The 20582-nt window shown below is 40.8% G+C and overlaps 1 protein-coding gene and 1 long non-coding RNA gene across 4 annotated transcripts in view; both read right to left on the bottom strand.

Annotated features, from left to right (window-relative positions):
- shq1 (SHQ1, H/ACA ribonucleoprotein assembly factor) overlaps window positions 1-11804 on the bottom strand; it is a 95106-nt gene extending 83302 nt beyond the window's left edge. Inside the window, exons 1-2 of one of the 3 annotated variants that reach the window (XM_061923952.1) lie at window positions 11784-11804; window positions 1807-1974 (exon numbers count right to left, since the gene is read on the bottom strand). In XM_061923952.1, the coding sequence (XP_061779936.1) occupies window positions 1807-1949 (143 nt within the window). In that variant the 5' untranslated portion in view covers window positions 1950-1974; window positions 11784-11804. Of the gene's footprint in view, window positions 1-1806; window positions 1975-2255; window positions 2347-2416; window positions 2568-11783 lie in introns of those variants that run through there. The other 2 variants (XM_061923951.1, XM_061923953.1) reach the window with 2 other exon arrangements.
- A 1776-nt stretch (window positions 11805-13580) lies between these two features.
- The window catches only part of LOC133571010 (uncharacterized), a 56698-nt gene continuing 49696 nt past the window's right edge, over window positions 13581-20582 (bottom strand). The window contains exons 4-6 of the long non-coding RNA XR_009810263.1: window positions 17075-17216; window positions 16754-16969; window positions 13581-14370 (exon numbers count right to left, since the gene is read on the bottom strand). This is a non-coding gene — a long non-coding RNA (uncharacterized lncRNA). The remainder of the gene's footprint in view (window positions 14371-16753; window positions 16970-17074; window positions 17217-20582) is intronic.

Genomic DNA, 20582 nt, shown 5'->3' on the forward strand with positions numbered 1-20582 from the left:
GGGTGCTCATTACATCGATCGCGAGCTACCGGTCGATCGCGGAGGGTGTGTCAGTCGATCACCAGCCAGGCATTAAAAAAAATAGTCCTAAAAATGAGCGATCATAAATCTTCACTATGACGTCACTTTCGTCACTTGATTGACATTCACGGCACCCGAGGGTCTTCTGAGATGACGCTGGCTGCTGCCAGCTCATTAAAATTACCGACTGGAAGGCGAGAAACACTTTATTTCAACAGACTCTGGCGCCGTACCGGTCGTCAAAACTCCAAAGACCGACTGCACAGTTGCGCTAACAAAATAAGAGTCTCAGAAAGCCGGCGTGCACAAGCTAGCAAGCTACGGAGTTTGCCGACAATGTATTTCTTGTAAAGTGTATACAAAGGAGTACGGAAGCTGGACAAATAAGATGCCAAAAACCAACCACTTTCATGTGGTATTGGACAGAAAAGAGGACTTTTTTTTCTCCTCCATTCGAAAATGCGGACGTTATCAGCACCACTGTCTGATTCCAATCAATGCAAGTCATCAGAATCAGGTAATACACCAACTTATATTCTTGTCTTCATGAAAGAAAGGAATCTATATGTGTTAAACATGCTGGTATTATCTTTAAACACCCTTAACTTATTAACAATATTAACTATATGTGTTAAACATGCTTGTATTATCTTTAAACACCTTTAACTTGTTAACAATATTAACTATATGTGTTAAACATGCTTGTATTATCATTAAACACCTTTAACTTGTTAACAATATTAACTATATGTGTTAAACATGCTTGTATTATCTTTAAACACCTTTAACTTATTAACAATATTAACTACATGTGTTAAACATGCTTGTATTATCTTTAAACACCTTTAACTTATTAACAATATTAACTATATGTGTTAAACATGCTTGTATTATCTTTAACCACCTTTAAGTTGTTAACAATTTTAACTATATGTGTTAAACATGCTTGTATTATCTTTAAACACCTTTAAGTTGTTAACAATATTAACTATATGTGTTAAACATGCTTGTATTATCTTTAAACACCTTTAACTTGTTAACCATATTAACTATATGTATTAAACATTCTTGTATTATCATTAAACACCTTTAATTTAGTAACAATATTAACTATGTGTTAAACATGCTTGTATTATCATTAAACACCTTTAACTTGTTAACAATATTAACTATATGTGTTAAACATGCTTGCATTATCTTTAAACACCTTTAACTTGTTAACAATATTAACTATATGTATTAAACATACTTCTATTATCATTAAACACCTTTAATTTTTTAACAATATTAACTATGTGTTAAACATGCTTGTATTATCATTAAACACCTTTAACTTGTTAACAATATTAACTATATGTGTTAAACATGCTTGCATTATCTTTAAACACCTTTAACTTGTTAACAATATTAACTATATGTATTAAACATACTTGTATTATCATTAAACACCTTTAATTTTTTAACAACATTAACTATATGTGTTAAACATGCTTGCATTATCATTAAACACCTTTAACTTGTTAACAAAAACATATATTTCATAAATAAGTAAATATAAATTATATATATGAATGAGGTAGATCCCCACGACTTGATCTATTGAAAAGTAGCTCGCCTGCAGAAAAAGTGTGAGCACCCCTGCTGTAACACAACTAAAGTCATGGTGAAAAATAGAGCAAATTTACCTCAAAAGACAAAAAAGTCCCTAATATACTTTGAGGATTAAAATTAAATTAGTGCCCACACAATAAAAACAGCATATATGTTAAATGCTGATTAACTCACCTCAGAAAGTAAGGTTTGGCATAGAATTTGACATCTGTTCCGTCTATAAAGAGGTCAAACTCTGATGTTCTGGTGTAGGGAACCCGGATGGAGAGGATCAGGTACTCTGCATCCTGGCTCAGGTCAAACATTGGAGTTATCATTGTGGATTAGTTCAGTGATGCGGACCTGCAAGATAAATAACGGAGGTAAAAAACTCATATAAACACTTTGTTCAGACTCATAATGTATCTGCTGCCCCTGCGTGGTTGACTCTTAAACAAGTTCAGGACACTTCATTCAACATTTCTCTGCAAATACATCGTTTTTTAGTTCCACTTGGACGCCGAATTTAACCAAAGACCCTCAAAAGTAATATAAAAAAAGAAATATGTTGCCAGGTGGCTGGAGTTGCTTTATTTTTAGTAGCGAATATGACGTGACAGTTTTCCAATGGGAGTTTTGTTTACCCCGACCACGTCGGTGTCACGTTCGCCGTCCGCACACAGATTACATTAATGGCAGTATTTTTAGTTTAGTTCCACCTAGTGCTCATAAACACTGAAGACGCTTCTCGGACTGTCAAATACATAAAGAGCAGTTTGACAAAGGGTTTATTAAATACACTCACCAGACACAAGCCTCACACGCAGCTCTCGAAGCAAGCGGCCATTTTGTTACCGTATTGCACTGTGTAAAAGGTAAGCGACAAAATAACTGCCAGTGAGGTTGGCCTTTTTCCGCGTGTCTGCAGTCCATTCATCCATCCATTTTCTACCGCTTGTCCCTTTTTGGGTTCGCTGGAGCCCATCTCAGCTGCACTCTTTTTTTTACGAAGCCACGCTGTTGTAACACTAAGCACTTTAGTCATACTTGCCAACCCTCCGGAATTTTCCGGGAGACTCCCGAAATTCAGCGCCTCTCCCGAAAATCTCCCGATTTTCAGCCGGAGCTGGAAGCCATGCCCCCTCCAGCTCCATGCGGACCTGAGTGAGGAAAGCCTTTTTTCATGACGGGAGGACAACAGGGTGACAAGAACTAAATCATCCAGACTAGAGATAAATTGTATTATTATGTTTATCTTACCTAAAAATAAAAATATTTATTAATAAAAAATAAATAAAAAAATAAATACATGTTTACTATATTTTGCTAAAAACATCAAAATTAATTGTATTTTTATTTGTATTTTTTCCTGACTCCTTATTACATCCAGCCATAGAATTACACATTAAAATAAACATATTTGAAATAATTGATTTTAAATTATCATAATAATTCATTTAAAATGACCATATTTAAATATTAAAATAATTGCTTGTTTATCAACAACTTTAGCATTTTATTCATTACATTTTGAAACTGTCAGAAGCCAAGTAATGTTATATTCCTTAATATTTATTCATGCAAGTTTGAAGTATCAATTATCTAAACACAGTTTTGTTTGCATATTTTCAGGATGTGTATATATATATATATATATATATATATATATATATATATATATATATATATGTATGAAATACTTGACTTGGTGAATTGTAGCTGTCAATATACTCCTCCCCTCCTTAACCACGCCCCACCCCACCCCCAACCCCCACCTCCCGAAATCGGAGGTCTCAAGGTTGGCAAGTATGACTTTAGCACACAGCACTTTATCTATGAGCTCTAGTGCAATGCACACTGGTACTTTATCTTTATCTCCATACTGTAGATTTTATGCCTACATCAAAGTGCCACCTATGTCTATCAAACTCCATGTTCTGATGTTGAAATGTTAGTTGTCTGGTTGTGGTTGTGTCTGTGCTTGTGTTTTTGTTCTGTTGTTTTTGTGTATGTTAAGAAAGCAATGATGCACTGTGCCCAAGACAAATTTCCCCGCGGGGACAATAAAGTTGAACCTTGAACCTTGAACACGTGCTGAATGTGGCTTGGCATTGTCTTGCTGAAATAAGCAGGGGCGTCCATGAAAAAGACGGCGCTTAGATGGCAGCATATGTTGTTCCAAAACCTGTATGTACCTTTCAGCATTAATGGTGCCTTCACAGATGTGTAAGTTACCCATGGCTTGGGCACTAATACACCCCCATACCATTACAGATGCTGGCTTTTTAACTTTGCGTCGATAACAGTCTGGATGGTTCGCTTCCCCTTTGGTCCGGATGACACGATGTTGAATATTTCCAAAAAAATTTTGAAATGTGGACTCGTCAGACCACAGAACACTTTTCCTCTTTGCATGAGTCCATCTTAGATGATCTCGAGAAGCCGGCGGCGTTTCTGGAAGTTGTTGGTAAATGGCTTTCGCTTTGCATAGTAGAGCTTTAACTTGCACTTACAGATTTAGCGACCAACTGTATTTAGTGACAGTGGTTTTCTGAAGTGTTCCTGAGCCCATGTGGTGATATCCTTTAGAGCATGGGTGTCAAACTCTGGCCCGCGGGCCAAATTTGGCCCGCCGTGTAATTTCACTTGGCCCTTGAGGCGATATCAAATTAACACTAAAGCTGGCCAGCCGATTATATACAGCGGCGGTGCCGCAGTATACCGCATTCACCGCTAAATCTCATACTTGCCAACTATCCCGGGAGAGTCCCTAAATTCAGTGCCCCTCCCGAAAATGGTAACGTCCACTTTTTTCATCCAAGTGCTGGCCCAGTCACACAATAAATGCAGCTTCTGCACGCACACACAAGTGAATGCAACGCATACTTCATCAACAGCGATATAGGTTACACAGAGGGTGCCCGAATAAACAACTTTAACACTGTTAGAAATATACGCCACACTGTGAACCCACACCAAACAAGAATGACAAACACATTTCGGGAGAACATCCGCACCGTAACACAACATAAACACAACAGAACAAATACCCAGAACCCTTTGCAGCACTAACTCTTCAGGGACGCTACAAGGTGTGTGTGTGGGGGGTGGGTGGTTGTATTTTTCAGTGTAAATTAAAAGGTTAATTTGTTCAAACTAGGCCCGCGGCTTTGTTCAGTAGAGATTGATGTTGGTTTTTGATACAGTGCCGTCTGAGGGATCGAAGGTCACGGTCATTCAATGTTGGTTTCCGGCCATGCCGCTTACGTGGAGTGATTTCTCCAGATTCTCTGAACCTTTTGATGATATTATGGACCATAGATGTTGAAATCCCTAAATTTCTTGCAATTGCACTTTGAGAAACGTTGTTCTTAAACTGTTTGACTATTTGCTCACGCAGTTGTGGACAAAGGGGTGTACCTCGCCCCATCCTTTCTTGTGAAATACTGAGCATTTTTTGGGAAGCTGTTTCTATACCCAATCATGGTACCCACCTGTTCCCAATTAGCCTGCACACCTGTGGGATGTTCCAAATAAGTGTATAATGAGCATTCCTCAACTTTATCAGTATTTATTGCCACCTTTCCCAACTTCTTTGTCACGTGTTGCTGGCATCAAATTCTAAAGTTAATGATTATTTGCAACAACAAAAAAATGTTTATGAGTTTGAACATCAAATATGTTGTCTTTGTAGCATATTCAACTGAATATGGGTTGAAAATGATTTGCAAATCATTGTATTCCGTTTATATTTACATCTAACACAATTTCCCAACTCATATGGAAACGAGGTTTGTATTTCATCTGTGTTCTTTTTGTGTGTGTGTGTTTTGATTGATTGATTGATTGAAACTTTCATTAGTAGATTGCACAGTACAGTACATATTCCGTACAATTGACCACTAAATGGTAACACCCGAATAAGTTTTTCAACTTGTTTAAGTCGGGGTCCACGTTAATCATCCATCCATCCATTTTCTACCGCTTGCCCCTTTTGGGGTCGCAGGGGGTGCTGGAGCCTATCTCAGCTGCATTCGGGCGGAAGGCGGGGTACACCCTGGACAAGTCGCCACCTCATCGCAGGGCCAACACAGATAGACAGACAACATTCACACTCACATTCACACACTAGGGCCAATTTAGTGTTGCCAATCAACCTATCCCCAAGTGCATGTCTTTGGAGGTGGGAGGAAGCCGGAGTACCCGGAGGGAACCCACGCAGTCACGGGGAGAACATGCAAACTCCCCACAGAAAGATCCAGAGCCCGGGATTGATTCTTCTTGAAAATAGCCTCGCAAATACATATCTAATCTACGTTTTGCTCTCCTTCTTTGTCGGTTAAAAGAGTGAGTACCGGTAATGTCTCTGTTACCCGAGTTTGGCTCCGGTGCAACACTTCCTGCTTTCGCAAATAACTAGTGATTGGATTCTCACTTGGGAGTGACACGTGAGTATCCAATCCAGTCACGTTTAAGTTAAGGCTACCTAGATGGGCTACTGTCGACAACTCGTGATCTGATTGGCTATCACAACTGTCTACAACCGTCCGAATGTCCTCCGTTCGTTTACACTGCACAATGTTGATTCAGAAGGTCTCCGGCAGAATTCACGCAGCGATGGCAACAAGCGAGCTGAATTCTGATTGGATAAACGCTCCAACGTAAAAACAAGGAGCCTAATAGGACATGAAGAGAGTATGATGAATACTTTTATACATTTATCAATCAATCAATCAATGTTTATTTATATAGCCCTAAATCACAAGCGTCTCAAAGGTCTGCACAAGCCACAACGACATCCTCGGTTCAGATCCCACATCAGGGCAAGGAAAAACTCAACCCAATGGGACAATGAGAAACCTTGGAGAGGACCGCAGATGTGGGGACCTCCCTCCCCCCTAGGCCGACCGGTGCAATGGATGTCGAGTGGATCTAGCATAATATTGTGAGAGTCCAGTCCATAGTGGATCAAACATAATAGTAAGAGTCCAGTCCATAGTGATCTAACATAATAGTGAGAGTCCAGTCCATAGTGGATCTAACATAATAGTGAGAGTCCAGTCCATAGTGGATCTAACATAATAATGTGAGAGTCCAGTCCATAGCGGATCCAACATAATCGTGAGAATCCAGTCCATAGTGGATCTAACATAATAGTGAGAGTCCAGTCCATAGTGGATCTAACATAATAGTGAGAGTCCAGTCCATAGTGGATCTAACATAATAGTGAGAGTCCAGTCCATAGTGGATCTAACATAATAATGTGAGAGTCCAGTCCATAGCGGATCCAACATAATCGTGAGAGTCCAGTCCATAGTGGATCTAACATAATAGTGAGAGTCCAGTCCATAGTGGATCTAACATAATATTGTGAGAGTCCAGTCCATAGTGGATCCAACATAATCGTGAGAGTCCAGTCCATAGGGGATCTAACATAATAGTGAGAGTCCAGTCCATAGTGATCTAACATAATATTGTGAGAGTCCAGTCCATAGTGGATCCAACATAATCGTGAGAGTCCAGTCCATAGGGGGTCTAACATAATAGAGAGAGTCCAGTCCATAGTGGGGCCAGCAGGAGACCATCCCGAGCGGAGACAGGTCTGCAGCGCAGAGATGTCCCCAACCGATGCACAGGCGAGCAGTCCACCCCGGATTGTTAACATAATAGTGAGAGTCCAGTCCATAGTGGATCTAACATAATATTGTGAGAGTCCAGTCCATAGTGGATCCAACATAATCGTGAGAGTCCAGTCCATAGGGGATCTAACATAATAGTGAGAGTCCAGTCCATAGTGGATCTAACATAATATTGTGAGAGTGCAGTCCATAGTGGATCCAACATAATCGTGAGAGTCCAGTCCATAGTGGATCTAACATAATAGTGAGAGTCCAGTCCATAGTGGATCTAACATAATATTGTGAGAGTCCAGTCCATAGTGGATCCAACATAATCGTGAGAATCCAGTCCATAGTGGATCTAACATAATAGTGAGAGTCCAGTCCATAGTGAATCTAACATAATATTGTGAGAGTCCAGTCCATAGTGGATCCAACATAATCGTGAGAGTCCAGTCCATATTGGATCTAACATAATAGTGAGAGTCCAGTCCATAGTGGATCTAACATAATATTGTGAGAGTCCAGTCCATATTGGATCCAACATAATCGTGAGAATCCAGTCCATAGTGCATCTAACATAATAGTGAGAGTCCAGTCCATAGTGGATCTAACATAATATTGTGAGAGTCCAGTCCATAGTGGATCCAACATAATCGTGAGAGTCCAGCCCATAGGGGATCTAACATAATAGTGAGAGTCCAGTCCATAGGGGATCTAACATAATAAATGATAAATGGTAAATGGGTTGTACTTGTATAGCGCTTTTCTACCTTCAAGGTACTCAAAGCGCTTTGACACTACTTCCACATTTACCGATTCACACACAATAGTGAGAGTCCAGTCCAAAGTGGATCCAACATAATCGTGAGAGTCCAGTCCATAGGGGATCTAACATAATAGTGAGAGTCCAGTCCATAGTGATCTAACATAATATTGTGAGAGTCCAGTTCATAGTGGATCTAAAATAATCGTGAGAGGCCAGTCCATAGGGGGTCTAACATAATAGTGAGAGTCCAGTCCATAGTGGGGCCAGCAGGAGACCATCCCGAGCAGAGACAGGTCAGCAGCGCAGAGATGTCCCCAACAGATGCACAGGCGAGCAGTCCACCCCGGGTCCCGACTTTGGACAGCCAGCACTTCATCCGTGGCCACTGAACCTGTGCCCCCCCCTCCACGAGGGAGAAAGAAACGGCAGATCAACTGGTCTAAAAGGGGGGTCTATTTAAAGGCTAGAGTATACAAATGAGTTTTAAGATGGGACTTAAATGCTTCTACTGAGGTAGCATCTCTAACTGTTACCGGGAGGGCATTCCAGAGTCCTGGAGCCCGAATAGAAAACGCTCTACAGCCCGCAGACTTTATGGAAAGTACATTAAAAATAAGATTAAAACTTTATTAATACATGATCATAATTTATGTTAGGCCAACAGAGAAGGCCTTGCTCACACCACGCCACTGTTTTTTGTGGACTTTTTGTATCTGCACTGCAACCACGTACTTTCCCCATTGTGGGATAAATAAAGTCTATCCTACGCCATGTTTGTTGACGTCCACATTCACCGTTTTGATTGCAGAACGTTGCTCACCTGTTGCACTGTTGAAGAAGCAGCATCTCGTCTTCCTGTTATCAGCTGCTCCACCATTAGGCACGGGTGTTATCTGCAGTGCAGTCATAATCACATTGTTCACGCGGACAGACTCTTGTACTTTCTGAAAATCTGACATATCGGTTGAGATAACGTAATCCCTCTCATTAATTTGCTTCTTTAAAACCTTCACTTTCTCTCTCTCTCTTCCTTTGTCCTTCAAGTCCATCCATTTGAGTGTTGCAGAGTGCTCACAGGAGGTAGCAGTACCCTTCCTCGCTTCCTTAATATTTTCAAGTATTTAATGTCCTCCTGCCGTCTTTCAAGCCTAGCAAACACTTTGGTCTGCCTGGCTCTCATTTCTTGTAGATTCTGGACTCTTCCACATCCTCCTCTGCATTTGTTGTGGTTGAAGTCTCGCTAGAGATCGACAGCAGTGGAAACTTGTATTTTTCTAGCAGTTAGTTTATCCCTCCGGACGGTGTTCAAGCTAGCGGCATCAACAAACAGATCCGTTTGTTTTTAAGGTCGAAACCTGTAGTCCGAGTACAAAAATGGTGCAAAAACCTTGAAATCAATACAGAGCTGTTTTACCGTATTTTCCGGATTATAAGGCGCACTTAAAGGGGAACATTATCACAATTTCAGAATGGTTAAAACCATTAAAAATCAGTTCCCAGTGGCTTATTATATTTTTCGAAGTTTTTTTCAAAATTTTACCCATCACGCAATATCCCTAAAAAAAGCTTCAAAGTGCCTGATTTTAACCATCGTTATAAACACCCGTCCATTTTCCTGTGACGTCACATAGTGAATACAAACAAACATGGCAGTAAGAACAGCAAGCTATAGCGACATTAGCTCGGATTCAGACTCGGATTTCAGCGGCTTAAGCGATTCAACAGATTACGCATGTATTGAAACGGATGGTTGTAGTGTGGAGGCAGGTAACGAAAACGAAATTGAAGAAGAAACTGAAGCTATTGAGCCATATCGGTTTGAACCGTATGCAAGCGAAACCGACGAAAACGACACGACAGCCAGCGACACGGGAGAAAGCGAGGACGAATTCGGCGATCGCCTTCTAACCAACGATTGGTATGTTTGTTTGTCATTAAAGGAAACTAACAACTATGAACTAGGTTTACAGCATATGAAATACATTTGGCAACAACATGCACTTTGAGAGTGCAGACAGCCCAATTTTCATCAATTAATATATTCTGTAGACATACCCTCATCCGCGCTCTTTTCCTGAAAGCTGATCTGTCCAGTTTTGGAGTTGATGTCAGCAGGCCAGGGAAGCTAGGGTCGATATTCTTCTCTTGATCATCTTCGGTGGCATAAGGGACGGTGTGAGCCAAGACATCCAGGGGGTTTAGCACGCTCGTCTGCGGGAACAAACTGCTGCCATTGCTTGCCGTGCTACCGAGGTCCTTTGTCCCTGAATTGCTCACACACTCCGGCAGATTCAATGGGGGTCTGGCGGCAGATTTCTTTGACTTTATCGTTGGAAATGCATCTGCTTTGAGTGTCGCAGGATATCCACACATTCTTGCCACCTCTGTCGTAGCATAGCTTTCGTCGGTAAAGTGTGCGGAACAAACGTCCAATTTCTTGCCACTTTCGCATCTTTGGGCCACTGGTGCAACTTGAATCCGTCCCTGTTCGTGTTGTTACACCCTCCGACAACACACCGACGAGGCATGATGTCTCCAAGGTACGGAAAACAGTCGAAAAAACGGAAAATAACAGAGCTGATTTGACTCGGTGATTGAGAAAATGGCGGATTGCTTCCCGATGTGACGTCACGTTGTGATGTCATCGCTCCGAGAGCGAATATTAGAAAGGGGTTTAATTCGCCAAAATTCACCCATTTAGAGTTCGGAAATCGGTTAAAAAAATATATGGTCTTCTTTCTGCAACATCAAGGTATATATTGACGCTTACATAGGTCTGGTGATAATGTTCCCCTTTAGAATCATTTTTTTCCCTCAAAACTCGACAGTGCGCCTTATAAACTGGTGCGCCTAATGTAAGGAATAATTTTGGTTGAAGATACCCACCTTGAAGCGATTTTATTTGGTACATGGTGTAATGATAAGTGTGATCAGTAGATGGCAGTCAAACATAAGAGATATGTGTAGACTGCACTATGATGGGTCTCAAGTAAACAACACCAACATTTTAAATGTTTCATTGAAAATATAGAACATTACACACGGCGCTCAAAAATCTATCAGAATGTTTTAGTACGACTTTGGTAAGCTATGAAGCCGCACCGCTTGATGGATTTTCGGCACACTCGTCTTAAGACCCACTTTTATTCTTTGGCTTTTAACACTACGTGAGCTGTTGTCCTCTGTGTTTGTTTTTTTTTAATAAATTTTGATTTCTATTTACTGTTTTAATTGGTTTTACCCTTTAAAATCGTTTTTAATCATATTTATTTTTATATGGTTTTTATATTGGTTTTATATTTATTTATTTTTTGTTTTTTATTCAGTCATTGGTGGAGCTAAGGATAATATTTGAATATTGTTTTTAATATTGTTTGTAATATTGTTGTGCAGCACACAGGGGGCGGTATAGCTCGGTTGGTAGAGCGGCCGTGCCAGCAACTTGAGGGTTGCTGCCCGCTTCTGCCATCCTAGTCACTGCCGTTGTGTCCTTGAGCAAGACACTTTACCCACCTGCTCCCAGTGCCACCCACACTGGTTTAAATGTAACTTAGATATTGGGTTTCACTATGTAAAGCACTTTGAGTCATTAGAGAAAAAAGCTATAAAAATATAATTCACTTCACACTTTGGAAACATTTTTGTTGTTTAAATGTGCTATATAAATAAAGTGGATTGGATTGAATTGGATTAAACATATGAGTATTATTATGGTGTGTGTATAAGGTCAGACATATTATCTGGCGTTTTGTTTCGCAATATTATGCAAAAGCAACTTTTCTTACCTTCTGGTACCTGCTGATCTGTATTTGGGATCTGCATAAGTCCTGAAAAATTGTGCGCTTCAGCCTTTGTAGTCCGTGCCGACCCCGTAGTTGATAATCTTCTTCTTGTTCTCTATCTTCTTGTTATGGGACATTCATCCTCCGCTGTTGCCATTTCTAATAAAAAGTAGTGTAAAGTTCTTAGTTATATCTGTCAGTAAACTCGCCATGAAAGCGCTAAAACATACAACATGTGTTGCTCCAAAACCTGTATGTACCTTTCAGCAATAATGGTGCCTTCACAGATGTGTAAGTTACCCATGTCTTGGGCACTAATACCCCCCATACCATCAGTGATGCTGGCTTTTGAACTTTGCGCCTGGATGGTTCTGTTCCTCTTTGGTCCAGAGGACACAACGTCCACAGTTTCCAAAAACAATTTGAAATGTGGACTTGTCAGACCACAGAACACTTTTCCACTTTGTATCAGTCCATCTTAGATGAGCTCAGGCCCAGCGAAGCCGGTGGCGTTTCTGGGTGTTGTTGATAAATAGCTTTGGCTTTGCATAGTAGTGTTTTAACTTGCACTTACAGATGTAGCAACAAACTGTAGTTACTGACAGTGGTTTTCTGAAGTGTTCCTGAGCCCATGTGGTGATATCCTTTACACACTGATGTCGGTTTTTGATGCAGTACCGCCTGAGGGATCCAAGGTCCGTAAAATCATCGCTTACGTGCAGTGATTTCTCCAGATTCTCTGAACTTTTTGATGATATTACAGACCGTAGATGGTGAAATCCCTAAATTCCTTGCAATAGCTTGTTGAGAAATTTAGTTCTTAAACTGTTCGACAATTTGCTCACGCATTTGTTGACAAAGTGGTGACCCTCGCCCCATCCTTGTTTGTGAATGACTGAGCATTTCACGGAAGCTGCTTTTCTACCCAATCATGGCACCCACCTGTTCCCAATGAGCCTGTTCACCTGCGGGATGTTCCAAATAAGTGTTTGATGAGCATTCCTCAACTTTCTCAGTCTTTTTTGCCACTTGTGCCAGCTTTTTTGAAACATGTTGCAGGCATCAATTTCCAAATGAGCTAATATTTGCAAAAAATAACGTTTACCAGTTCGAACGTTAAGTATCTTGTCTTTGCGGTCTATTCAATTGAATATAGGTTGACAAGGATTTGCAAATCATTATTGTAGAGGTTGCCCTCTAGTGGGTTCTTCAGACCACCACAGACTGCCAGAAATTCAGGGTATAACACTGTTTTATTTCCCTTCAATGGTGCAAAGTCTTTTGCTTTTCAGCACTGTGTCTTTTCTGCGTCCGTGTCTCTCAGCAGCAACTCCAACTACTCGTTTCCTCACGGCTGCTGCTAATAAAGGCAACAGGTGATTAGATAACAAGGCCCACCTGGGCCATCTATACACCTGTCGCTGTCTTCGAGGCCGGTCCTGACACACCCCGTTCCGCGGCAGGCTTGCAGGCCACACCCCCCTCCACAATTATATTCTGTTTTTATGTACACCTTTACACAACGTGCCAACTTCACTAGTTTTGGGGTTTGTTTGTTTCTCATTTTTTTTGAGTCTCCAGCATAAAGTGTCCCTCTGTCTCCGACTCCCTCGTCGTCATGTGACATGAGTGCTTGACTGTTATGATTTTGCGTCCTGGTTTCCATGACCCGCCTTATCTTGCCTCCGATTGACCAGTCCGTAAAGAACTGATACACTGGGAACCGGTTCTTGTTTTCCATTCCCATCCCTACAAGTCATTGTTTTTTTGTTTTTTTTGTCAAGCTATGACAGGTGAAAATTAAATGTATAATTTAAAGAAGGTCTCTTCCAGCTGAGCCGGTGACCTCGCTTTATCACAACCAAGTTTCAGTACAACTTATACACCATCACCTTCCCAGTCGGGAACCCTGACCAGTGGAATGACTTCTTCCTACCGTGTGCAGCTCAGAGACTCTTCTTCCTTGTAAGGCTGCAGCATTTCTTATTTCATCTGCATAATGTGATTAAAATTATAACAACTCTATTATAAAAACAGCTTTTTTCCCCCCTGCCTTATAGTTTATCCCCCGTGCTCCATATGATTATTGATGATTTCACACCGAGTCCGCAACATTAACTTAACAAGTGGACCTTCTCCTGGGACTAAATCCAGTCATTTAATCAAGTGCGAAGCTGTGCCGCGTATTGATTTTGTCTGTCAGCTGGTGTTTAATGAAATAACAACACCCTGTAATAACAGGTATATTGCAGGACAGACAAATCTATAAGTGGTTTTCTCTTGCTGCGATTGAGTCAATAAGATCATTATTCACATAACAATTTTCCATCTGGTTTGTCAGACCACAATCGGATTCTAATAACAAGAAAGAGCCTTTTACACGACAAGAATAGATCAAATATATAATGACCATTTTAAAGAGTGATACACCTTTTCTGAACAAGGACTTAACTCATACTTGCCAACCCTCCCGAATTTTCCGGGAGACTCCCGAAATTCAGCGCCTCTCCCGAAAACCAAATATTCTCCCGAAAATCTCCCGATTTTCAGCCGGAGCTGGAAGCCACGCCCCCTCCATCTCCATGCGGACCTGAGTGAGGACAGCCTTTTTTCATGACGGGAGGACAACAGGGTGACAAGAACTAAATCATCCAGACTAGAGATAAATTGTATTATTATGTTTATCTTACCTAAAAATAAATATATTTATTATTTAAAATAAATAAATAAATAAATAAATTTTTACTATATTTTGCTAAAAACGTTCAAAATTAATTGTATTTTTATTTGTATTTTTTCGTGACTCCTTATTACATCCAGCCATAGAATTATACATTAAAATAAACATATTTGAAATAATTGATTTTAAATTATCATAATTATTCATTTAAAATGACCATATTTAATTATTAAAATAATTGCTTGTTTATCAACAACTTTATCATTTTATTCATTACATTTTGAAACTCTCAGAAGCCAAGTTATGTTACATTCCTTAATATTTATTTATGCAAGTTTGAAGTATCAATTATCAAAACACAGTTTGTTTGCATATTTTCAGGATGTAGATATATATATATATATATATATATATATACGGTATATATATATATATATATATATATATATATATATATATATATATATATATATATATATATATATATATATATGAAATACTTGACTTGGTGAATTCTAGCTGTCAATATACTCCTCCCCTCTTAACCACGCCCCGCCCCACCCCCGACAATGCCCCCACCCCCCACCTCCCGAAATCGGAGGTCTCAAGGTTGGCAAGTATGACTTAACTGGAGCGTTGTCATGGACAAAAAGTATGCAAATATTTGCTGCAGTGAAAAGATAAATAAGATTGAGGGGATTTAGGGTTGTCCCGATACCAATATTTTACTACCGGTACCAAAATGTATTTTGATACTTTTCGGTACAATTCTAAATAAAGGGGACCACAAAAATGGCATTATTGGTTTTATTTTAACAACAAATCTTAGGGAACATTAAACATATGTTTCTTATTGCAAGTTTGTCCTTAAATAAAATAGTGAAATCGGTCTAAGCCTGGACCCCCTCTCCAGGGGCCCAGGCTTAGACCGATTTTTTTTTTCTGCCCCCGCCCCACCACCCATTGTTTACCTATATCTCACCTTTTTTGAAAGGGGCGCCAGGAGTTGACAGAGCCGTCAGCGATCCTGTTCTGTCTCCCTGTAATGTTTGATCCTGTTCTGTCTCCCTGTAATGTTTGTCTGATCTTGAATGGGATTGTGCTGAAAATTTTAATTTCCCCTCGGGGATTAATAAAGTATTTCTGATTCTGATTCTGATACAAGACAACTTGTCTTTTAGTAGTAAGCAAGCAAACAAAGGCTCCTAATTTGTCTGCTGACATATGCAGTAACATATTATGTCATTTATCTACCTATTATTTTGTCAATATTATGTGGGACAAGCTGTAAAAATGTATTATTAATCCACTTCTTCATTTACTGTTATTATCTGTTTATTTTCTGTTTCAACATGTTCTATCTACACTTCTGATAAAATGTAATAATCACTTATTCTTCTGTTGTTTGGATGCTTTACATTAGTTTTGGATGATACCACAAATGTAGGTATCGATCCGATACCAAGTAGTTACAGGTTCATACATTGGTCATATTCAAAGTCCTCATGTGTCCAGGGAAGTATTTCCTGAGTTTATAAGCATAACAAATATCGATGTAATCATTGTAGTATCGACTAGATACGCTTTTGTACTTGGTATCATTACAGTGTATGTCAGGTGTAGATCCACCCATGGCATTTGTTTACATTCAGGGGTGCTAGCTTGCTGTTATCGGTTAGCTATCGTATCCTCCTACGGTGTGTAGTGAAGCATGTTTAGCTATTCCTCGTCCTGCAGGGATGATACTTGTAAGAAACGTACTTTATTTGTCGCCATGGAGGCGAGGATTAGTGATTTAGAAGAAGGTAAAACACTGCCGACTGCGGATGGGCGTTTGCCGCTAGCTAGCTAGCCATGTCTTAAAGCACCTCTTCCTGAGGGCGTTTCAGTGTTATAACTTCACCTTTATCGTTAGTTTTTAGGCCAAAATACGTCTGTTCTCCCTTTTCTGTCTGGACACATTGTCTGATTGTAAGTACTCTGTGTGTGCACGCTGCCGAACATGCTCCTCTGCTCGCAAAAACCAGCAATGTCATGACGTGACGACGACGCGCCGTCATGCCTGGGAACCGGTACTTTTCAAACAGAGTATAGTACTGTTTTTGATTCATTAGTACCGCGATACTATACCAGTGTTGGTATACCGTACAACCCTAAGGGGACTATATCCAAGTATTGTAACGGTACAGTGGGAGAAGGAGACGGCATGGAGGCAGGGACGTCGTTTAAAGTTAAGTTAAACTTTAAATATATATGGTGTGACCATGTGTAGCTATTATATGTGGAGTGTTACCGGGTGGTGTTGAAGGTACGTGTTGAGATCGGTGCGGAAGTTCAGAAAGGGCAAGGCAGGCTCGGAGGTCCGGGGACAGGAAGGTGGTCAGGGGCTGGAACGAGGCGTCGTTGTCCGGGGGCAGGCGTGAGGTCGAGATCCGAGAAGGTAGCAGGAAGCCCAGAGGGGATCCTGGGAGACGAGACACACAGCTCGAAACCAGGGGATGACGAAGGGCTGCTGGATGACGACACAGGACAAAACACAATGAGCACAACGGAGGGGAAACACAGAGAGTGATGAAGCACATAGGCAAGGAAGCTAGAGACGTGTAAGGCTTACTTTACTGGTACAAGTCGCTACGTTCTGGCACTGGAACGCAGGACGCGCTGGCCTATGAAGGCAGGGATCTCATCAGCGTCAGGTGTGTTGATTGTAGAGTTAGAGCAGCCGTGCGGAAGTGCAAGAGAAAGAGATCCTTACCCTGGGTCAAGGATGACATTAGCAAACTAATGAGAGAGAGAGAGATTTGGCTCTGAAATAATCCCTTAAAAGTAAACTAAGCAGCAATACATGGTGTGTCATGGTTGACTCGACCGTTGCGGACTGGCGAAGCCTCAGAAACATCGAAGTCCATTAACACAGTGTGTGGCGAAGATGTCTGACATTCCCGATCACTTTTGATCAATCCTCTTTGTTAACCAGTTCAAAAGAGTTGTCGGCGGTGTTTCTCAGTAATACATAGCGAGTGTCTTTGAATGTTGTGTCAAGCTTTTCATTCTCCATTCTGGTAAAAACTATGTCACCGACTTTGAAGTTGTGCTTTTTTGCTCTGCTGTTCTGGTCAGCATTTCGACTTTGTATTCCTCGTGACGGTTGCTGACATCAGTATTTTTCTCCTTTTCTTTTGCAGTTCCACCTGCCTTTTCCAAGCTCGGACATTTAGTGCAGATGTCTCTTCCAAACATTAACATAGATGGTGTTTCTCCTGACGCTCTGTGTGGAGTTGAGCGATACGCCGTTAATATATTTGGAAGTTCCTCCTTCCATGTCTTTCTGTCACACTCGGTCGCTTTGAAGGCTTTCCGTGAAACCTCTCCATTTTTCCGTTGCTCTATACGGCGATGCTCTGATATGTTTAATTCCACATGAAACAAGAAATGACTCAAAAAGTTGTCCCACAAACTGCCTACCATTATGAGTAACAGTCTCCATGGGATAGCCAAATCTGGCAAATATCTAAGTCAGTTCTGTAACTACTAGGGGTGTAACGGTACGTGTATTTGTATTGAACCGTTTCGGTACGGGGGTTCCGGTTCGGTTCGGAGGCGTACCCAACGAGTTTCCACATGAACATATTAAGTAGCCGCCTAAGCTAAAGTCTTAACATGCTGCTCTGCTTTCTGCCTCTGTCAGTAGTCTACACAGCGCCCAGCATTGTCCCACCCACACAACCATCTGATTGGTTACAACCTTAGCGGTAACAGCCAATCAGCAGTGCGTATTCAGAGCGCATGTCGTCAGTGCTTCTGCGGTGGGGTTGCAGATAGGTGTTTAGCAGGTGAGTATCAGGCAGCGGACTCTTCCCAAATTAAAATAAACACCTCCCAGTCAACTACTAGTAACATCACTATGAGCCCGTTGACCTTCTAGAAAACAAACTGCAGCTCAGCTCGCTCGCAGTCCTGGCTTGAGGTGAAGGCTAATTAGCTTTTAGCGTAACGTGAGCTCATTTTGCGGTGTGTGTGTGTTAGCTCATTGTGTGGTGTGTGTGTGTGTTAGCTCATTGTGTGGTGTGTGTTTGTGTAATCATTAGTAGATAGATAGATAGATAGTACTTTATTGATTCCTTCAGGAGAGTTCCCTCAGGAAAATTAAAAAAATTCCAGCAGCAGTGTACAGAGTTGAGATCGAATTTAAAAAGTAAAAAGTACATAATGGGGGTATAAATGGAAACAAAATAGAAAAATATTACAATAAGAATAAAATAAAAAACAACAATGAGAATAAGTAATGTAGTAGCCTAGTTTTGAATGGCAGGGTCCCTGCTATCACATGTTGATAAAAATATAACATTTACATAATAAAAATCAACTACAGGCTTCCCAAATGCTGTAATAAATTAAGCATGATGAGTTGACTTGAAACTGTTTAATGTTGCACTTTTTATATGTAGAAGAAAAGTTGTGTCATTTTATTTAATCTGAGCAACAACTTGAGGCAGTTTAATGTTGATTAACGTGGGCAAAATTATTATAGTGTTCTCAATGTTAAGGATAAAGCCATTGTTTACAAATTTGGTAAATAAATAACCAAAAAATGTATATTTTGTTGTTTTCTTACTGATCCGAAAATGAACCGAACTGTGACCTCTAAACCGAGGTACGTACCAAACCAAAATTTTTGTGTACCATTACACCCCTAGTAACTACAGTGGCTGAGGAAATATCTGAAATTACAACAGCCTCTGGAAATGAAGTATAGTAGTCAATCACAGTTAGTATGTACTGGTTTTGGATAGGACCAACCAGATCAATACCTGTCTTAGTCCATGGTCTCAGTGGTAGTTCTATTGGTTTAAGAGGTTGATCTTCAAGTAGTGGCAGGTTGACCACACAGGCGGAGCAGTTTCTGATCAATCTCTCCACATCTAGATCCATGTTGGGCCAGTAAAATTTGCTCGTGAGATATTGTTTTATGTTGACCACTCGTGTCCAATCCTCAGTGCTTGTTTCACCATTGCTTCGGGTAGCACAATCCTGTGTCCTCTCAGCACAAGTCCATCATAGGTGCATAACTCTCCTGCACATCTGTTGAAAGGCTGCAATTCCTCTGGAATTGGATTTGGCCATTTTCCTGTCTCCACAATTGTCGTTAATTGCTTCAGTGTGTCATCCTCTGTCATTTTTTGTTTTATGTCCGCAAGGCTCATGGCCTGTACGTCATGCATCGTCACTGACAGAACTGTGTTTACATGTTTCCACATACTCATTATCCTCTGTCTACGGTAAAGGAAGTCGTGAAAGTGAGTCCGCTACATTGGACTTTCCAACAATGTGTTCTATCTATAGTCATATGGTTGCAGTCTCGAGCCAAGTCTCTGTATGCGTGGTGGTGACAATGTGGCTTTTTCTGGGTTGAACATGTAAATGAGGGGTTTGTGATCCGTTTGCAGTGTAAACTTCCCTCCCCACAAGTAGGTTCTAAAATGTCCTACAGCCCATACACATCCTAAAGCTTCACGTTCTATCTGAGAATACCAGCGTTCTGTTGGAGTCAATGAACGGCTTGAATATGCTATTGGCTTGTTCAGTCCATCCGACTGGGTCTGTAACAAAACTGCACCTAGTCCTACTGGGCTTGCGTCACTAATGACTACTAGTTCAAAGTAAGCCAGGCAAGGCTCACTCACCAATGCTTCTTCTTTCATTGCTTGAAATAATCGTTCTGTTTCACTTGTCCACTCCCACACTTGCTCTTTTCTAGTCAGCTTCCGTAGCGGTTCTGACAAGTTTGCATAGGTTGGGATAAATTTCATCAAAAATCCACAGGTGCCCAGGAATAAGGGTAGTAGCTGTACATTCTCAGGTCTGGGTGCTTTGCAGACAGCCTCAACCTTTCTTGAATCTGGTTTGATTCCTTCAGCAGTAGTTAAATGTCCAAGTATCTCAATCTGTTGTAGTCCAAAGATGGACTTGTCTCTGTGCCTGAATCTCTGGAAGACTTGTCTCAGTCTCTGTTCAAGTTGCTCTTCGTTCTTTCCGAAAATCACCACATCATCCATGTAGCAAACAGTATCATGCATGCCACATAACAGAGTCCATAGCCTTCTGGTAGGCTTCCGGTGTAC

The sequence above is a fragment of the Nerophis lumbriciformis genome, linkage group LG28 (genome assembly GCF_033978685.3).
Source record: "Nerophis lumbriciformis linkage group LG28, RoL_Nlum_v2.1, whole genome shotgun sequence".
In the NCBI taxonomy this organism is placed as follows: Eukaryota; Metazoa; Chordata; class Actinopteri; order Syngnathiformes; family Syngnathidae; genus Nerophis; species Nerophis lumbriciformis.